The sequence below is a fragment of the Myripristis murdjan genome, chromosome 9, assembly GCF_902150065.1.
Source record: "Myripristis murdjan chromosome 9, fMyrMur1.1, whole genome shotgun sequence".
In the NCBI taxonomy this organism is placed as follows: Eukaryota; Metazoa; Chordata; class Actinopteri; order Holocentriformes; family Holocentridae; genus Myripristis; species Myripristis murdjan.
This window is the reverse complement of record NC_043988.1, coordinates 21,054,901-21,074,804: the sequence shown is the minus strand read 5'-3', so window position 1 is coordinate 21,074,804 and position 19,904 is coordinate 21,054,901. Positions and strand designations below refer to the sequence as shown.

Below are 19,904 nucleotides of genomic sequence, written 5' to 3'. Positions count from 1 at the left end.
ACAAAAGCAGAGAGAGATGGAAGGACAGATAGATGAGTTTGGCATTCTGCTGTGCCCCGGCTTGATCCAAAACAATAAATGGACTTGTGTTTGTGTGCTTGTGTTTGTACGTGTTTGTATGTGTGTGTGTGTGTGTGTGTGTACACGTGTTTATGTAAGCCTATGATTTATCTGGCTGTGTCTGTTTGCAGAAGTTTGTCTTCAGCAAGTACGGACTGTGCTCATAAATTGCCCATGAGGTGTATTTTGATTTGTGAATCTGTTTGCTTGCACGCATGTGTCTTTTTAACCCCCGTACACCGAGGCCTAGGTGTTGAGTCAGTTCTATAATTACAAATTCTTAGTCATTATAATTATACATTATTAATTTCTAATTATGCAGCATCTGACAGAATGATAAATGTTTCACTATAAAAAGAAGTTCCTCTTGTCTGCTGAAAAAAGGTAGATGTACACACCTGTCAATTAACTGGGTGCAAAAGTTGCTGTCCCAGACTTTTTTTTTTTTTTTTTTCTTAAATACAAGGGTGCTCTGAATATGCCTCTGGCAACAACTATGGCATGACATTTTTTACTTCAGTCTTCTAAATACAGTAGTACACTTTAACTGGGACAAAATCTGGTAAAAACCATGTCATATGCATTGGGCCTAAACTAAACTAGGGCGCGCTGTGACACTGCAGCCTCTCAGGTGGCTACCGTAGATTATTTTTACACCCACAGAGTCGTTTTCTGGAACGCCAGGACAAGTTCTGTTCTTCTTGCCCCTCCTTCAATCCCTCTCTCCTTATTCTCCTCCCACACTTTCACTCTCCCTCCACACTTTCCATCCTGCCCTCAGCATCTCAAACTCTTCCCTCAGTTTTGCTCTCTCTCTCTCTCTCTCACCTCAATCCTCTTTCTTCTCTTTCTTCATTCCTCCTCGCTCTTTTGTCATTTGCACTGGATGCATACACTCCGTTTATATGCTCGTGAACTAAGCTTTCCTCGCTTTCTCCTCAAGTCACTCTTTCTCTCCCTTATCCCATCCCTGCTTCCATCTATCTTGGAGTTATCCAGAACAATGTCCTATTCTCAGCATTGTGACTACTTCCTCACCCAATACGCCCTCTCCATCTTTTTGTTTCTTTTTTGTGCCTGTAGCTCTGTCGATAGGTTACTCTTTACCTCCCACTTTCTCACTCCTTTCTCTAGATCCCTTTTTCTGTTCCCCTATCTATATATACCCGCCTCTTTCTTCTCTCTATAACTCGTTCCATCTCTACACTCCTGACTAACCTTAATTCCTAAGACTCCTGTTGCTTTCTCTCTGCTCTCCACACGTTTCTGCCACTTCCTCAGTCTTCCTTTGACACACTGTATTTCTCTCTGAGGAAGTGCCAGGATATTTCAAACTAACGCCACATCCCTAAATCACCCTTTCAAAGAGGCCTAGCACTCTCAGAAAATACTACAGGTGAAGTGTATGAAACTGCTTGAATGCACTATCTGAGAGTGAGAATTTTACACTCAATTTACTTGCTCTAGTATTACTAAAAAATGCAAGCAAGACACGGGGGCCATGTTGAAACAGGAGTTCAAAGCTAAATGGGGGTTCTGGTCATTATAAACAGACCAGGCTGCAAAAAATCCTGAACTTTTGCTGTTACTCCCATTCTACCCCAAGTTTCAATGTATATCCCATAATGCTCTGTCAATCTATATGCCATAGATCCATGTTAAGCTCAACTGAACTGCAGACATCTGAAAACAGAGCAATTTTTTGTGCGATTGCAATACACTGTAATTCCAGGATAATCATCTTCGGCGTGTGGAACATGAATCTGTACACACTGCAATCCGTCTTGTAAGCCTCATATATGGATGAGATGTAGCTGACAGAGTGTGCAAACACGTGTTTTTTGTTTCATTACGGCATGTTTGATTGGTTAACAGGTCAGGTCTTGCATTTGAGGTTTAGATCAAATAAGATTCAGACGCGCTGCCTTATCTGATCTCTATGCTTCTCTTTTTCCTAACGCAACTCCATCTCCTTCCCTCCCCTTCATGTATTTCTTCTCTCTCCCTCTCTCTCTCTCTCTCTCCCATCCATTTCTCTATAAGAGAGGGAGGGCCAGAGCTTCTCTCATCATGCCAGGACCTGTCCTGAAATTTGTTTTTTTTTTCTATTATTTTTTATTTTTTTTATTTTTCCTCATCATCCAGCTGCCACTCATGCTCCATGTAGGTCAGTAAAGAGAATGTGCACACCAACATTCTCTCTCTCTCTATCACACACACACACACACACACACACACAAACACACAGACACAGAGGACACAGACACACTTAAGACAGCAAAAATGTACATCAGTACATAGATACACACACACACACACACACACACACACACACACACACACACACATTAACATATGGCATAAATAAATTGCATATAAAGAAACCATCTCCAGACCTCTCTTCCCTATTCTTCATCTCTGGTGGAACAAAAACTCTGCTGCCACCCAACTAAATCCCTTTCCCAGTGAGAAGCTTGACAAAAGCCTTCCCTTGATAAACTAAAACCCTCCACATGCACACACACATACACACACACACCACCCTCCCTGAAGAGATTAATAAATCTCATCTAGATTGCATAGCTCTGATGGACTAGGCTGACACAAGGGGGCTCGGGCCTGTCAAAGCAAGCAAGTCACTTTGCCTTGCTTCTCTCTGTCTCTCTCTCTCTCTGTCCCTCTCTCTCTCTGTCTCTCTCCCTCTCTCTCTTACAATGCTCTGTCTATCCTTCCCTTGCCCCTCTGATCCCTGCTTCTCTCCTTCTGCCTCCCTGCTTGATCTCTTCAGGCTTCATTAGGAGCTGAAGTGGAAAAAGGTTGTTTATTGTTCTCATAGGGGCCAAACCAGAGGAGACACTTGGATCAAAGGAAGATTCAGTTTTATCTTTTTTGATCACAGACAAATAGTTTTGTTGTACTGAACAGCCAGCTCAGTGCAGACAAGGGTCTGACTAATTGTTCTGTGTGTAGATGTAGATTGTGTAGCTACCTAAACACTCAACAGTATTCAGTTCAACTACCATTATGCTATACCACTACTCTAATAACATAATACTGTTATGCTACTTGATGGTACTACATTTTTTTCCTCTCTCATTTATTTATTATATTTAACAAAATCAAGCCTTTCAAGTTTACTTTTATGTTGTTGTTTTTTCAGATAGGTACTATTTTCAAGTCTCTTATCAAGCCTGAAGCACTGTGTCCTTTCAGATGATGATTTTTACATAAACACCTTTGATTCACTATACAGTCATGATGTTACGATACAGATTATGGGTTAGGTTGTAAATATGTCAGCGTCAGGTACAGAGTTAGGGGTGGAGCTAGGAGGAACGGTGAGGCTGATGTTCACATGGGGGTTGGGTTGACTCCCATTCAGCAGGCTAATGCGGTGCAGCTGACGAGAGCGGAGGGAACACCTCACACAGAGCACGCGAAAGAACACAAAGACGGTGTGCTAGTGGCACTGGCTGAGCGTGGCATCCAAGCTGCACTGTGCCTCTGTCAGACATTACACTGTCTGGAGACAATAGAGACTGAGCGTGGACTCTGCTGCACACCCCACTTCATGCAGGTTTTCATCTGCACCTTAATTTTAAAACTGAACTACCACAGCAGGGTCTGAGCTCGCTGAGCTAGGAGCCCACCGTTAGACAGCATGCGCCAGAGCCCCAGGTAGTTGGTCAGTGACATTGGAAAGTATCAGCTAAGAAAGTGAGTAACCCAAACTAAACCCCCACTAGACAGAAAGATTGAACAAATGCAGTTAAGTGAGGCTTACTCTTCATGTTTGAATGCATCATGTTGAGCGATGGAACTAATTATTAGAGGCACTTAAGTGAGGGAGTGAGCTGAAAAGGTTAGGTCTAGTCAATCAGAAACAGCGAGCCATGTAGCACTCTGGGTCACATAGTAACATATGGGTATATCTAAATGTGCACCATGCAAATGTGTCTGTCCAGTGGAAATCGAGAGCAGCAACAAGTTTGTATGCCAGCTCTTCACAAAGCCACTCCTCTGTCCCCCCCTGCCCATGTCTCTAATTCCCTCCTCCAAAAGTATATGTCACAGCAGTACAGAGGCCATCCTGGGACAAACAATACTAAACTGCGTGAATGCAGGTGAACAGCTAAGCTAAAGCAACGGCCGCGGGTTTTGTCACATTTCTTATCATGTTCTCTCTCTGAGTCAGAATGTAGCCTTTTCGACTTAGACTCGCCACTTGCCTCAGTTATTGCGCTCACTCACATCCGCCTCCATGGATTCCATTTTTAGGAATGGGAGGGGGAAGAGTGCGTTTTTAATTTTTTTTTTTCATTTTTTTATGGGGAAGGAGGAAGCATTGGGGAAGGAGCAGTGGGAGCTTGATTCCAGCATGGATGCCAGCATCAAGTCTGGCTCTGAAATTGCATATTGCAGGTTTAATGCTGAGAAACAAAAAACTCAAAATAGAAAAAAAAAGAAAATATCTGACTGTGAGCATACAGTATATCACTTAGAGCGGTAGCACTGCACTGCATAAATTATGATGAACATAAAATCAACTACTCTTTCCCCCAATTATGAAATTGTACACAGGGTGGTGATGGGTTCTGCAGCTGTGGGAGATGAACATGGAGTGTCTACACAAGAAGTCGATAAATGTATTTGCAGCCATGTAGCTTTTTTTCTCTCTCTGTTCCAAGTGCACTGTGATTCAAGAGTAGTGATTTCCTAATATCACAAAAAGGCCTCGAGACAAACCATAACTATGTTCAGGGAATACACATTTCAGAGAGGTCTCAGAACTGCAGTCATCAATGATGTCACAGAAATTAGCGACATGCTGTGATCCCCTGGTGTGTGGAAGATAATAGAGGTTAGTCGCCTGAAGGCAGAGTTTGGAAAATGTTTCCAGCACGCACGTATTTCGCATTTCAAATATGTTCCACTGTGTCTGTACCTTTGTCATTTACACACACGCGCGCGCGCACACACACACACACACACACACACACACACTTCTGCATAGCACTCGCTCTATATACTGTACATGTGCAGAAATCAGGGCATATAGTCTCTTTCATGGGGTGAAGTGTGCTGCGTTACCTTAAGTGGAAGAGACTTTTCGCTGCAAGGACTGATGGGAAGAGATTGGAGGCTGCTGGCAGGACTTGTCTCAGTGCTCTGGAGAAGCAAAAAAGAAAAAAAAAAAAAACATTAAAACATATAAAATTATCACGATGTTGCAGGTATGTATCACAAAATATTTCCAAAAAGTGAGGAGCATGGAAGTATTTTCGTGATTCAGTTTGCAATTCTTCCAGCTTGTTTTGGTTGTTATCGGCAAAATAGGATGGGATTTCTAATTGCATCTGTCACCTGGAAATATCAGCTGCTCATTCTATCAGACAGGAGTGGGATGTGTTACGGACTTGTTTGTTTTAGAGAATCTGCCTTGTGCTTACTGGTTTTCTAATATCAGTAAAAGAGAACCAAAACACCTTTAAGGAAATGTATAAGTAATAACAGGGACAGTGAAACACTATTCTAGTTATCAGATTAAGGCAGTCATTTCGAAATTTACTCTCTGAAGACCCATACATTCAAAATATTTACTCTTATAACCCACAGCAATGTTTTTCCCATTATTGTGGATTTTGTGCCATTGAAACAGTCCATCCTTTAGGCTACGGTATAACCAGCCTATAGTATAAGCCTACAGTACATGATTGGCAGGATACCCAGGGGCATTTTATGTGCAATATGACCGACTTTATTTCCACAAAGTCCTGTTTTCATACTGACACAGTTTTAGATGTTTCTTTCTTTTTTTAACTTCTACTTGTATTTTTTTCTGTCTGGTTTCTTACATAATGTCTGTGTTTTCTAATGCCAGCTGTGATCAGACACATTTTGGCTCTCCAGCTCGACACAGGTGTCTAGTGGGCAGGGAGCAGGGGCAGCTAGAGGGGGATCCAGGACAAACGCACGCACACACACACACACATCTGCAGGCACACTAAAGGCACATACGCCACAAGCATTTGTGTGACAGCAGGTGCACACAGACTCATGAACATGCACATGAACACACATACATACACACTTCTGAAAAACAGCGAACCCTAGTCTAAATGTAACCTGTGATACTTAAAATAGGAGAGATGGAAAAACTAACAGGATACCCAGGGATCTGCGCAATGATGTAACACTACACAATAAGTTTGTGACAAAATACACAACAACAATGTCCCCAAGAACAGGGCAGTGATGGGTAAGGTGAAGTAAAAACCAAGTACATGTTCAACACCTGCTTTTCTGACGGGGTCTATTTCTTGCCATCTGCTGCCCTCTTGCAGATTCAGCCTAGAATTTTTTGTTTCTCCCTAATGACTGAGGAAACTTACTGAGCATCGATTTTATGTAAGCAGATTTTTGTGTAGTGTGTGTGAGAGAGAGAGAACAATACTTGTCATCAGGACCCCTTACCAAACATGCTCTTTAAGCTGGAATCACACCATTGTTAGGGGATATTTTTAGCCTACTTTGACGTTTCGAGGTAGCACTTAGAAACGTCAGAGCCTGAATTTTTGCATGCATAAACTTGGTGGTTTATTGGTTTGGCTGCCCTTTAAAAAGCATACCTTCTATACTGCCTATAGGTGCACCATGGCGTCAGGCCCTCATTGTGTCACCAGTGATCAATGCCTTGCCCCATGCAGAGAGACAGGTGCACGTTCACACACTCTCACGCACTTTTACACAGACACACATTCTCTTTAAGGTCACCCCTGTCCCAGAGGCCTTAACACACAAGTGTCCCCACAATTAGATCTGGTTCAGTAAAAAGCCTTTCAGATTTAAGAATGGGGAAAGCTGCCTAGGAGTGCTGGATTTAATGACTTGCACTGCCCAGGAGCATGATGTCTAAAGATGATGAATGAGCTCACAAAGGGAGTGAGGGTTTGGAGTTTGATACGCCCCTTTAATCACATTCACACATCAGCGAAATCAAGAAATGAAATCCTTAAAATAACTGAGGGCGTATTAATTCCTGCCCTTTCTCACTGACATTTAGTTTTTTAAAAGGAAGGAAACACCACAAACAACGCACATTGGATTTAGTGAGACCTTAGGTGACCGCAGGAGTATCAATGCTTACAATGCTACCAACTCTGCTTGACTACTTCGTTTTTTTTTAGGTCAAGGCTTCAGCATTTGCTACGTCAAAATTGCATCATGATTCCAAGCACAGTGATTCTGAAAACTGCAACTGTTAGTGGATGTTTCTCTGCTGGCTCCTGGCCTCCTCCTCACAGGGACAAGGCTGTTTTGTTATGGGAGTGCAAAAAGTCTAAGAAAACCGGTTGTTGTTGAAGGTTAGCAAATTAGCCAGTTAGGTAGTGAACCCTGCTTGTTTACAGCAGCTGAGATGGCAGCACAGAGGACTGTCACTGTCCAGAAAGAAATAGATACCATTTATAACACATTTTATCAGCATACACACCAGCCATCCTTGTATGAACCACAATACACTATTGAGGAGATTTTCTAAAGGAGGTAAGCACTACCTGCTGCCACAAGTAAAGCAGCTTCCCTGGGGGAATTGTCACTAGGATGGAGAGAGACATGAGCTAACAGAGACTGGTGATGCATGTGTGTGTATCCCAGAGCCATGCTTACAAAGACCGAGGGAACACACTGCTAAATATCAGCCCATCGCAATTGTGCATGAATCTATACCTGACATTTACGAAAACGGATCATTTTTAAGGGATCAGTACTTAACATCAACACATGGACAGCAGCATTTTGGAAATATTTGTCTGCACAGCTATGAAGACAAACTTCCAAAGGAGAAAGACACCACTATACTCACAAATATGAAACATAGCATTGACATCACCTGCAATCTGATGTAATGTATCATGTGCATAATTGTGCTATGCTTTGTTTTTTGTTACAGATGATCATCATTTTTTTTCTATTTCTTTACGTTTACTAGTTTTCCGTCTTCTTTTATGAAAAGGCAGCTTAGACACTACCTTTCCCATCTAAGGACTTTCAGAAGCTTGTTGTCTTTCTCCCAACTTAAGTCCAAAATCCAGGCTGTTATGGAACATGTAGACATAATTGTGTTTACGCTCAGTACACCTCCTCCTGTAATCTTTGTTTCACCTTTGTTTTCAAGCCCCTGCAATATAAAGGCATAATATACAAAAGAGAAGAGAGTAGGGAAGAAAAATGAAAGGGGAACTGAAGGGAAAAAGGTAGATAAAAGAACAGAAGAATGGGTCTCAATGTCACAAGGTCAAGCAAATAAGATGCAAAGCATACAGACATACTGAGCCAACCTCCCCTACCTGCCGAACGGATTACACCAGCTGATGGAAGGTAGCAAAATTTGCAAGTTAATGACAGAACAGAGTAAGCAGAGAGGGCAAAGCATCTCATATTCATGTTCTGCTGTTGTGTACCCTCTCTTGCTCTCCACTCTATTTTATGTCTCTCTCCACTAATTGTTATTTTATGATTTTCATTTCTCATGTCTCTCTCACTATGGTCTTGGAGGTGAAGAAGAAAAAAAAAAGAGGAAGATGAGCAGTAAAGACAAAGGCAAATAGTTATGCATATGCCTGAGCAGACAGCAATTCACAGCCATATCTTTCCAGCAAGCTTTGATCTTCGTTTAGAGGAACTAATGGCGGGGTGTTAGGCAAGGTCTGGCCACCCCTTTCCATGTCTTTGTGTTTGTATATGTGTATAGGTGTACATGTGTGCGTGTGGGTGTGGGTGTGGGTGTGTGTGAGAGAGAGAGAAAGAGAGAGTGACAGAGAGGGAGAGGCACTGAGAAAGAGAAAGAAAGAGAGAGACCGAGAGAGAGAGGGAGGCAGACAGAGGCTAATATGGATGTATTTGGGAAAGGTCAGTCACCCATGCAGAAGACAGGAAAATTGTAGTCTGGCAGAGCTAATGGTTTTCCTTTCTGCTTAGTTTCTTGAGTCTTAGGAATTATTAATTGTCCTCCTTGGTATATAAATGTCACATACATTTTCAAGACATTTAGTAATAACATAGAATATTGGTGTATATAAATGACTAGTCCATGTAATGTTTAACATCTCAAGAACTAATTTTATTCAAAGTATCTTGAGGCTTGTGCTTGCAAACTACTAAAATTAGGCCTAAAGATTGACTGAAGATTGAATCTCTACCCCCTGTATTTGGGTGTGAACACACAAATGTGTTTATTTCAAGTGCCACCACCGTTTTTTAACATGGAATCCTATGGGACCCGACCACTGACCAGACCGGGAGATCGTTGGGAACAGCTGCTAAATTTTTCATAATAAAGTCTACTGTTTTGCTAGCTCGAAATGGCGCTTAACATTAACTAACATAGTTACTTCAACCTCTAGAATCTGCTTCTAAAGCTAGGCGTTAATCTTACAGACTCTTCTCATCTTGAAAATGTAAATAGTGTAGCTACACTGTGAAATCAGCTTAGTCAAAGATACAATGTAGGTGACATCACTTGACCCACCAGCACAATAAATACTTTTTCCTCTTGTACAAAAAAAAAGAAGAAAGAAACGGAATGTGTGTTCACAGCATTAATGTCATTAACTATATTACGTTATAACCAGAAGTGCACAAAACACATTCAGTGGTTGGTTAAAATGTATCTTTGACAAATTGACCCAAGCTCTTTGCAACATACATTAACCCAAAAGAAAGCCTGTAATTAAAGCAATTATTTTATTTTCACTGAAAAATGTTGGCGTTGATAAAGTTTTATTAGAATACAATTACACTTTATTTACATTCTACAGTAAAGCAAGGGTGGTTAGAGAGACTGCATGAGTACACACGATGGCCGTCAGAGCAGTTCCCTGGTTTTAACGGTAAAGCTGAGCGCAGTACTTGCAACATGTGAGTGCATTACTAAGTGACCATTACAGCTAATCAAGTCTATAATGGCGTGGATGTAATATGACTGCCCCCCACCCCACCCCCATCCACTCTGAAATGGTCTTTTTGCCTGAAGCAAAACTTTTGTGTTAAGCACACTAAAGCATTTAAACAGCAGAGTGATACTATGAAATGGGGATAAATATGTGTGTCTAAAAAATTATAATGGCAGCAGTTCAAAACAGCATCCTAATTTCCATCCCCAAATGTGGAATCTGATTAAATTAACAAAAACAAAGTGATTACAGAGACCTTCTTAAGGCAGAAAAGGCATCCACTTTTGAGAGATAATTTGATGAAGATGAATAAGAGTTAATTGGAACAGAGGATGAAGGAGTTTTGTTAGTGAAATACTGCACTGTTTTGGTTGCAGATGCAATCACTTTCCTTGGAAAAGCTGGCTAAACCCAAATAAGCGGGAGAATATTTAACTCATTTTTTAGATGTTATCCCTGTCTTTTAATAAAAATGGTATTGAAATTGTTCATTGTCAAGGCCCTCACTAAGGTACACAACCATGTTTGAACATATGTGTGTGTGTGTGTGTGTGTGTGTGTGTGTGTGTGTCACACCTCCTGCAGTGTCCGTCTCAGTCTTAACAGCAGGGTTTTGACAGCAGTACAGTCCTGCTGCATCAGTCTAAGTGGCAAGGTCTCCAGCCCTGGAGGTAAGGGCTCGTCGTCTCTGCCCAAACCCAGGCCTGAGCTCCACTCAGCTGGCAGCAGGCTAGTCGGACGACTGGGCTCCCTGGAAGAAGAGGGCATAGGGTGAAGATAAGGGGAGGGAGCGGTTGAGAGAGAAAGAGAAAGATTACATGTTAGTACAAGTCGGTTGGAAGACTTCATCATTGGCCTGTTCATGTCCCTTCATACTCCTCCCCACAGACAAAGAGTGGGATCTCAGCCCTGCCACTGGTCATCAATGGTCACTGTTGGTAGAAATTATACATATTTTAACAAACTCTGGACCTTATAGGATACTGTCTGTGAATGACAGATGTATTAACACAGTCCAATTCAGTCTATCAGCATGAGAAACAATTAAATAAACAGTCTGAAATACTCCTCTCTTTCCACAAATGGATCACATATATTTCCCTGTTGAAAGCTGTCAGTGTGTGTGCACATCATTTAAATCAACTTCCCTGTACCTTCCGCAGTATTACAATAAATCCCTCTCCGTATCACACTGTATCTTTTTTTTTTTTTGCATTTGAGTTTTATTAGATGATGCAGAGTAAAGAGCCAGGAACTGGCACAGAGATAAGGAGAGAGTCAGAGAGAGAATGAGAAAGATAGATGGAGAGGGAGAAAGAGAGAGGGCAGCAAAGGTTGGCATCTAGACCAGGACTTGCAAAGCCATAAGTTCACAGTACATACCAGCTGCTCCCACAGCACGCCCTAAGGAGTCCATTTTAATGAGTACTCGTTTCTGTAATAAGTCTAGGTTCAGATGATTTAAAACGGACAACACGAGGTGGTTGCATACACGCCAACAGACACCAGCAAGGACGTATAAAAGCCTGCGCACGTGTGCATCCACACACACGGGCATACAGACACACATACACACATAGATCAGAGGGTACAGCATACAAGTCCATGTTCTAACCCCATATCTTACCATAATTATCAACTCATAATGGCACTTCATTGTCAAGCGCTTTGATTCATTATGGGCTATCAGAGCTGTGCATTAATGTGCCTGTGTGTCATCTTTCTTTCTTTCTCATTATTTGTTCTTGTGCCACTCTGCAGACACATCTAACAACTCTGTGTGTGTATTTATGCATGCAGCTGACTGTTGTTGACTTGATGTGTGTGCGTGTGTCTGTGTGTGTATGTGAGCGGGAGAAGGAGATTTCTCAGTGCTGCATATGAAACACCTTTTTAATTAACAAAGCTTTCAATGTTTTAAGCGTAGCAGACACCCAGGCCTTTTGATAAGAAGAGATCAGTCCAGTTCAGTTCAGTTCAGCTTATTCAAAATCAGTTCTACAAGTCACTGTTTAGCCTCCAAAACAAGGTAGTTCTCCTTTTCTCTGCATAACTGTGACACTTTTGTGAGGCTGGACAAACACAGGGACATGAACAACAGGGAGAGATCAAGCAAAACACCATTTTAATTAACTTTCCCATTTGGGAGCACAGTCCGTTAAGCAAACAGTAAACAGGCCTCTGGAGCAATACTTCTTTGGGCTTAGCCTTTGCAGTTCCCTGCCCTCTAGTCTTTCTCCTGCCTTCAAAAGCTACTAAACAGAGGACAGATATCAGCGGTTCACATGAACCAGGTGCTCTGTCACATCACGCCTAATTTCTCTTTGCCTCACAACCAATGCTCAAACAATGCTTAATACAATAACAAATGTGGATATTATCTGTCAAAATTGTATCTGAATATAGCTGATTCTTCGGTGCTTGGAGCCCACTTGACTTGTTTTCTCAGGTGGTGTGTGGAAGCCCAACTAGAAATGTGAACATGTTTTAAACTGCCAGCGGTGAGAGCACTTTATATCTTATCAGACATGAAAGTAGTCCCAAAAGATAATAAATCATTTTGAAAAAAATATATGTATATACTCTATATTGTTTCCTCATTGCTGTTTTTTTTAATATTCAAAAAGTATTTAGTTCATACTCTGTTCAGGTCTGTTACATAGCTAATAGGTCAATACCGAAGGAACAATTAATTCTTGGTCTTGCCTAATTGTTTTTTTTTTTGTGTGTGTGTGTGTGTGTGGCTGTTCATTTGGTGATTATGTGTAGCTACGTTTGGTTGAGTTGTCTTGATTGATTGTCTGTTCTGTTTGTGTTTCTTCTCATCCCAGGATGCAAATTCTCATGGGGGTATATAAAGGATACATTTTGAAAAGCAGCTTTCACACTCCCCCTTCTTATCTCAAGATTAACACTAGCCCTAGGTCAAGAATTGGCCATGGGGAAATTTAGCACCTTTTTCCCACCACAATAGTCGGCCTAAGTCTGGCCGATTCAACTGACACCCAGGAGCAACTTCCAAGTGGCCCAGCGAGCTGGAATTAAACAGGCTATTTTAATAGCAATGTTAATATTTTAATTGTAATAATATTTTGTAAAAAATAATTTGTTTATAACAATGTTATTGTGTAGCCAAATAGCTAAAGCACTGCGACCGTGTTCTAAAGTGTGTAAGCAGTCGGGAGGCAAAACCAGCTTGAGAAATACCAGGATATCTTTCACAAATCGTTTTCTCATGGGACGCAATTCCTACCTTTCCTAGTAGGTTTTAAAAAACAATGTGGGGCTATTGACAGTCACAAGTAGGCAAGTGCTCTACTGAAATATGTCTGTCAACCCTGAAACGTAAAATTAACAATGAAAACTATCATTTTAACCCTGCCTGGCCTGACAAATAGTTGTTTATTTTACTGCCAATCCCTCCAATGTGCTCAATTTGCAGCGAGTGCTTTGCGGTAGTTACAGAACGTGATATTCGGAGGCATCACATTGGGAAACACCAAACTTTCTGCACAAACTTTCCCAAGGGATCACAGGAGAGGCACGCTAAGTGCAGAGTGTGATTGCATCTTACAATCGGAGCTACAGCAGCTTCCATTCGTTTATCCTGGATCTTGTGTGCCCGTGTGTGTGTGTGTGTGTGCGTGTGTGTGCATGTGTGAAATGGCAGATAGAGATAGAGTGTGTTATTGTCACTTGCCACCTGTACATTGGTAGCTCTTTTTTTATTGTTTCTGCACTTTGTGATGTGCCTGCATCAGATATGGGACCAAAAATGTGTTTTTATTTCAGAACTTAAACAATAAACATTGCTATTTATTACTAAATCGATTTGCGTTTGTTTAAAATGTATCATTACTGAAAACTAAAAAAAGGTTTTCAATAGGCTGTTGAAAATGATGGGTCCATAGATACTGTATTTCCTGGTTTTAAAATCTGGCCAACATGATTTTGTAACTGGATATCCCTGGCCAAAGCATTTCTAAACTCTAGAATATTCTTTTTAACCCTGTAGCATCTGGGCTGGCACTATTCTTGAGTAACACTAGAAACTCTGCCTAACTCAACGTCAAAAGTCCAGTTAGCAAAGGGTTAAAACAGTAATGAATGCAGTAAATCCTGGGGGAAAGACAGTGTCAAAAGAACAGACACAGAGATGTCAACAAGCAAGGAAGCAGGTAACAAATACCCTACTTGACTTATCATAAGTAAAACCAACCCCCAACCATGACCTTTCATCTCATGAAAATTGTGCCATTAAATAGCTGAATGTTTGTCTTTTTTTCACTGAAAACAGAAATGAAAAGTAATTATGCTCTGTTTCTAAATCAATAAAAATATAGAGAGGGATCTCATCGTGCCCCTAGGGGCTTTCAAATGGCACAAAATGCATCCATAACAAAAGATTATTGATAGTTCAGTCCGTGCCAACGTGCTCTGAAAGAATCAGGAAAGAAACAGGTCAAGATTGTTTTGCACACAACCAGAAACGTGGTAAACACGACACCAACAAATTGAGTTTCGTCAGTCTACTACTGAATCAACCTTGAAACTTTCCCTCATGGTGGCCAATCCTGACACACAAGAAGCATGAGCACCCTGTGAGCTACAGTGGCTGCTGAAAACCAAACAGATCAATAAATCAGAGCATATACTGTGCACCTGTAAAAACCCCACCACGTTAGATTTCAGTGGCTGCGTCTTAACAACCTTGCAATGTTCCATTATCACAGCAGTCCCTGTCTTAACTAGAGCATTAATATGCTTGAATATCACCTGAATTGAAGCAGCATAATCAAGTTTTAAAGTCCCTCTGTAATGACGCCATCTCCATCTCTAAGTTCAAATGAAAAAAGGCCATCTCAAAATAATGATACATGTCTGCCTCAATGAATCATGGTCTCAGCCAAAAATGAGGCTCATTTGTGCAGAGTAGATGGAATCAGAGTAGCTGAAGCAGACATGTTGATATTAGTTGGCAGGAAGGGCATTTTTGCCCCCATAAACCAATGAAGAGCCTGCAACGAATGCTGCAAGCTAATTATTGACAAGGTCACTGGAGGGTAATTATGAAAATCCAATAGTCCAACGGTAATGAGAATTTCATCATCACATTTAAGACTAGTGTTGTATATCTAAATTTAATTAATTAGATAAAATTGAATTCAACTTTGTTTTGTACTGCAATGTGTTTGTTTTATGTGCTATGTACAATATGTCACTATTTATCCATATTGAATAAAATGAAAGTAATTACCACCAGTCCATGTGACGTGGCAACACAGATTGTACTCTATTGTGGAGGATTATTGTCTTGTCAATACACAACTGCACTGCCTGAAATCAAGACTAAGGACAGCAAAGTCTCCCCGTTTTCTTACTTGGAAAATTAATCAGTAAATCAGTTATATGTCTGAGAATAAACTACACTGCTGAATATGACATTTCTATGTCTGCTAACTTGTGATATTTTGACAGAAGTGCATAAAGGAACACTGTGTGTCTCACCTTTCTTTATGACATTTTCAAAAGGTGAGTAGAGAAATACCAACCTCCTGTCTGAAAACTGCAAAGACAACCAGTGAGTTCACAGTTTGCATATCAAGAAAATTATAGGAGGGATACCAGTTAAGAGGAACAGACAGTGAGGAAGAACGGAAGAACTCCTTATCATCCAAAAAAAAAAAAAAAATGTTTACTTTGACTGAAGATAGCCATTTAGAGGTAGAAGTGAGAGGAAATGAGACACTTTTTTGGCCCGTTCTGCGAGCAATATCACTGGGTATAAGCGCTGGCATTGAACATCAAGTCAGACAGCAAGTTCTCTGGGAAAAATGTTCTTTAAGCCAAACAAGACCATATCACTAAAATATCAATCATCGTATGTCACTTCAAAGACTACTCACTAAGAATTTGGACTGATTTTGCTATTCCTTTTGCTCTCATTCGATCTCTCTCTCTTCTCTGATTCTCCCTCCCAACTGCTCTCCCTTTCACCATTTTTCATTTACCTCTCTTCCACCTCTCTGTCTATCCCTTCCATACCCTGTGTCTATTCTTCAATCAACCATTTTCTTCAACCGTCTCCCTCTCTCTCCAAGATTTTCTCTCTCTCTTTCTTTGACTTTCACTTCCTCTACCCTTATCCAGCCGGACCCTGTCTTCCCCTTCTACAGCTTTCCCCTTGCCCTGCCGTCTCTCTCTTTCCCAATCACTCTGACAACCACAACACTAAACCGATGCAGTATCAAAGCCTCAGGTGGCCCCAGGGGATTCTGCTGAAGACCACAGACAAAATGTCAATGAAGCCCGCTGCCTTTTGAGGACAGGTGAGCTCTGTCTGTCGAGCAGCCAAGGATGTGCTTTTTTTTTTTTTTTTTTTTTTTTTTTTGTAGGTTAGCTTTTACCCCTACCCTGATTCTCTCCTATCGAAACAAACTTTCTCTGTATCCTCCTCTGTGGCCCCGCCCTCTGGTCTAGGCCCAAATGAGCAGAGCATAAATAAATAGCACATGATCAATCATTCAGTCTGTTCTCTGACAGCTTGTGTCAAGTGGCGCACTGCACCAACACAAAAGTTCTATTATTATTATTATTATTATTATTATTACTATTACTATCATTATTAGTTTCTATTCCCCTCTGTAGCACAGGTCAAATCCACAGAATGACATGGAAAAATCAAGTAACTCTATCCTCTCTCTTAACAATTATCAGAGAGATGCCCTTGTGCAAGGCATTTAGCGTACCAGTGGACCTGCTCAGGGACCGGCTGAGCAGCTGCCAGATGTGAATGTGTGTTACTGTGTGAGGTTATTCTTCAGGGACAATCTACTGAAAGGGGAAAACCACTAAACATCACCTTCACACTGTCCTTTGGCATGGTTTCTGTAGTAACAGAACTGACATTTTTGGGATGACTATCTTCCTCTAATTTCAACATATTGGCAATGTATTAGTAGCAGCAGGAGGCTACTAATACAGAGGCCATTTAAAAACCACCACTGTCACAGATGTTAGTGCTCTCTGTAGTTGACCATTCAGTGAGATAACAATATCTGGGGCCAAAAATCTGGAAATTTCCCGTTACGAATTGCGACAGAATTCATAACATTAGTGTCATATCAGGTAAACTGCTGGGAACCTTGGTTCAATCAAGAAGGAAATTAAATTTTCAACCCAGAATTGTTTTCAGTGGCAACAGTGCCAGCACAGACTATGGCTCAAAGCTGTTGGTGTCCTAAACGTGTGTGTGTGTGTGTGTGTGTGTGTGTGTGTGTCTTTGCGTGTGCAGCTGAGTGTATGTTTCAATCTACACTTACAGGGTAGGCGAAGTCAGTTTGCACCTAAAGACGAGTCTCATCTGTAGGTAATTACCACACACATATGTGAGTGCATACACACACAGACATACACACACCTGAAAATGCACAGTGCCACTGAAGACAAGTCTGTTAAGTGATGATGGATGTCATACAGGCATGGAGGCCGTTCTTCTACTCAGGGTCATCTGTCTTTTCACTGTCATGAGCTGATAGCCCTACTCTCTCTCTATATTTTTCTTTTTTCACACTGACTCTCTCAAACACACACAGAAATACACACACACTGCACTTCCAAACAGGTTATATGTGCATGAGCATATGCAAAGTGTAGCCAGTCAATTATAAGATTACACATGTGAAGAAAGTTCGAGTCTCAACATATTAATGTAATGTAATGTTACACCACCTAGTGGCTGAAATCAGCACTGCGTAACCATTTCAAAGTCATTTTAAAGTAAACAAAACCAAGAAAAGGGAGCAATAAAAAGAAGTAGAAAGGTACAGCAGGATGCAGTAGGGGAATTTCTGCTTTATTAGACAGTCAAAGTGGAGAGAGACAGGGCAGCAAGAGGGAATTGGCTGGATTCAAACCCAGGCTGCTGCTTAGCCTTAGTATTTACGTGGTGCTCTACAAGGTGAGCCACTAGGGTGCCCCTGTATTTTTATTCCTCTTGCTCCCTCTCTCCTAACAGTACATTTTCTCCTCTATTGTCTTCTGCCATCACTGCTCTCCTCTTCATTGTTATCATCTCCTTCACTCTTCTCTCTCCTTAACTCAACGCTTTCCCATTTGTCTCCTCTCCTTTTAATATATATATTTTCATCTATTGTCCTTCTCCTCTCCCGGTACTTCCTCTCTACTCTCTATCCCTCCACCTCACTCCTCTCCTCTCTGGAGCCATTTCTCAACAGCAGCATTAGAAGTGATCCATTTCACCAACCTGAAAAAGCCAATTATCTTCCTTTTTATGACTTTCATTATTTTACCACTCACACAGCGTATTATTACTGGGCCGTTGGCTCCCACCACTGCCACATTCTCTCTCTCCCTCTCTCTCTCACACACACACACACAAATACACACATCTTGGTAGCACACACCTCTGCACAAACAAACAAAACAGATGGTGATGCAAGCACAGACGTACACACAAACCCTTGCATGCACTCAGATGTTTGGGTTTATATGTTTCCCATTCAGTGAATGTGCAAAGTGACAAATAATTGCTGCTAGTCAAATAAATTACATTTGATTGAAGAGCATTAGTTTTTGCAGTAAAGGGGGCCAGGCTGTAACCTTGTCAATCAACACTGTGAAGACTGCATTGTCTCAGCATTAATAACTGTAAAGACCATTTTAACACAATGAGACACGCAGAGAAAGGCAGTCAGTCCTCTATGCCAACTTTTCACTCATGAAATTTTTACTGTCAACAAGGGACACATATTTTATGAGAAGATCCACTGTCTGTGTGTGTGTGTGTGTGTGTGTGTGCGTGCGTGCGTGCGTGCGTGCGTGCGTGGCTGTGTACTTGTGTGCATACAGCTGTGTAGGTATGTGTATTAGAATTTAACTCGAGTCCAAATTTTCAAGCCCAGCCTGACCTTTGCCTGAAAATGTTGTGTCCAAACCCTTCCCAAACCTGAAGCATAACAGCTTTTTCTCTGCCAGAGTGGTGCTCGAAATAGACATTAATTAATTTGTCCGCTAGATAATGATTTCAAAGTAAATAATGTTTTCCCCCTGATAATCCTACAGGCAATGATACAGTTTGACAGATGAGAGGAGAGAAGTCTCATTCTCGGAGAGACAGAAATCATCAGGAATCAAGAGGACCAACTGTCATCATAAAATCGTCTGTCTTTAACAAATGAATTTAGAGCCCCCATAGCCTATTATAGGCTCTAATATAAGTTATCAAATGGGCCAGCAGCCGCCAAGAGCCCACAGGCTTACAAACCGAAACAAACTGTGCTGATCCCTAGCTCTGCCTGCAAATATTATTATTTTATTTTTAAATCGATATGTGCACCACTCAGCTTGAATTCTACCTGTACCAAGCAATTAAGTTAGAAATTAAGCCTAAACCAATCCAAACCAAACCAAACAAGGCAAAAATGCACAGATCTAATGTGTATGCACTGTATGTGTGTATTTGTGTTGCTTGACAATTTGCATTCCTTGCATGTAGGAATACGTGTGTGCTTGCACACGCATATTCCACATATAGCACAACAGCATACCGTCACTTACATTAGAGTATGATCACGCTCATTTGTCACTCCTTCTTTCTACCTGACAGATACAGTTTATTCATCTGTGTTCAGCACCTGAGGCTACAGATTTTAATGCTGCCATTAAACTCATCTCTGACATAAAGTGCATCTGTGACTAAGGAGTGAGCACAAGCCAAGCTCTAGGCAGTGAATCTAATGGTGAATTCAACTTGTCAGCCACAGAAAGAGAGAGAGAACACAAAACTAATGTAATACGGCAAGGGTAACTTTCTGATTAACCTAATTGTCCTTTCTGCTTTCCTCTAAGCTTTGCACTCAGAGCATGCGG

The 19,904-nt window shown here is 41.2% G+C and overlaps 1 protein-coding gene across 1 annotated transcript in view; it reads right to left on the bottom strand.

Moving 5' to 3' along the window:
* Positions 1 to 19,904, bottom strand: part of ccser1 (coiled-coil serine-rich protein 1) — a 143,277-nt gene that overhangs the window by 78,732 nt on the left and 44,641 nt on the right. The window contains exons 7-8 of the mRNA XM_030060297.1: positions 10,590 to 10,764; positions 5,152 to 5,229 (exon numbers count right to left, since the gene is read on the bottom strand). Coding sequence (XP_029916157.1) covers positions 5,152 to 5,229; positions 10,590 to 10,764 — 253 coding nt within the window. The remainder of the gene's footprint in view (positions 1 to 5,151; positions 5,230 to 10,589; positions 10,765 to 19,904) is intronic.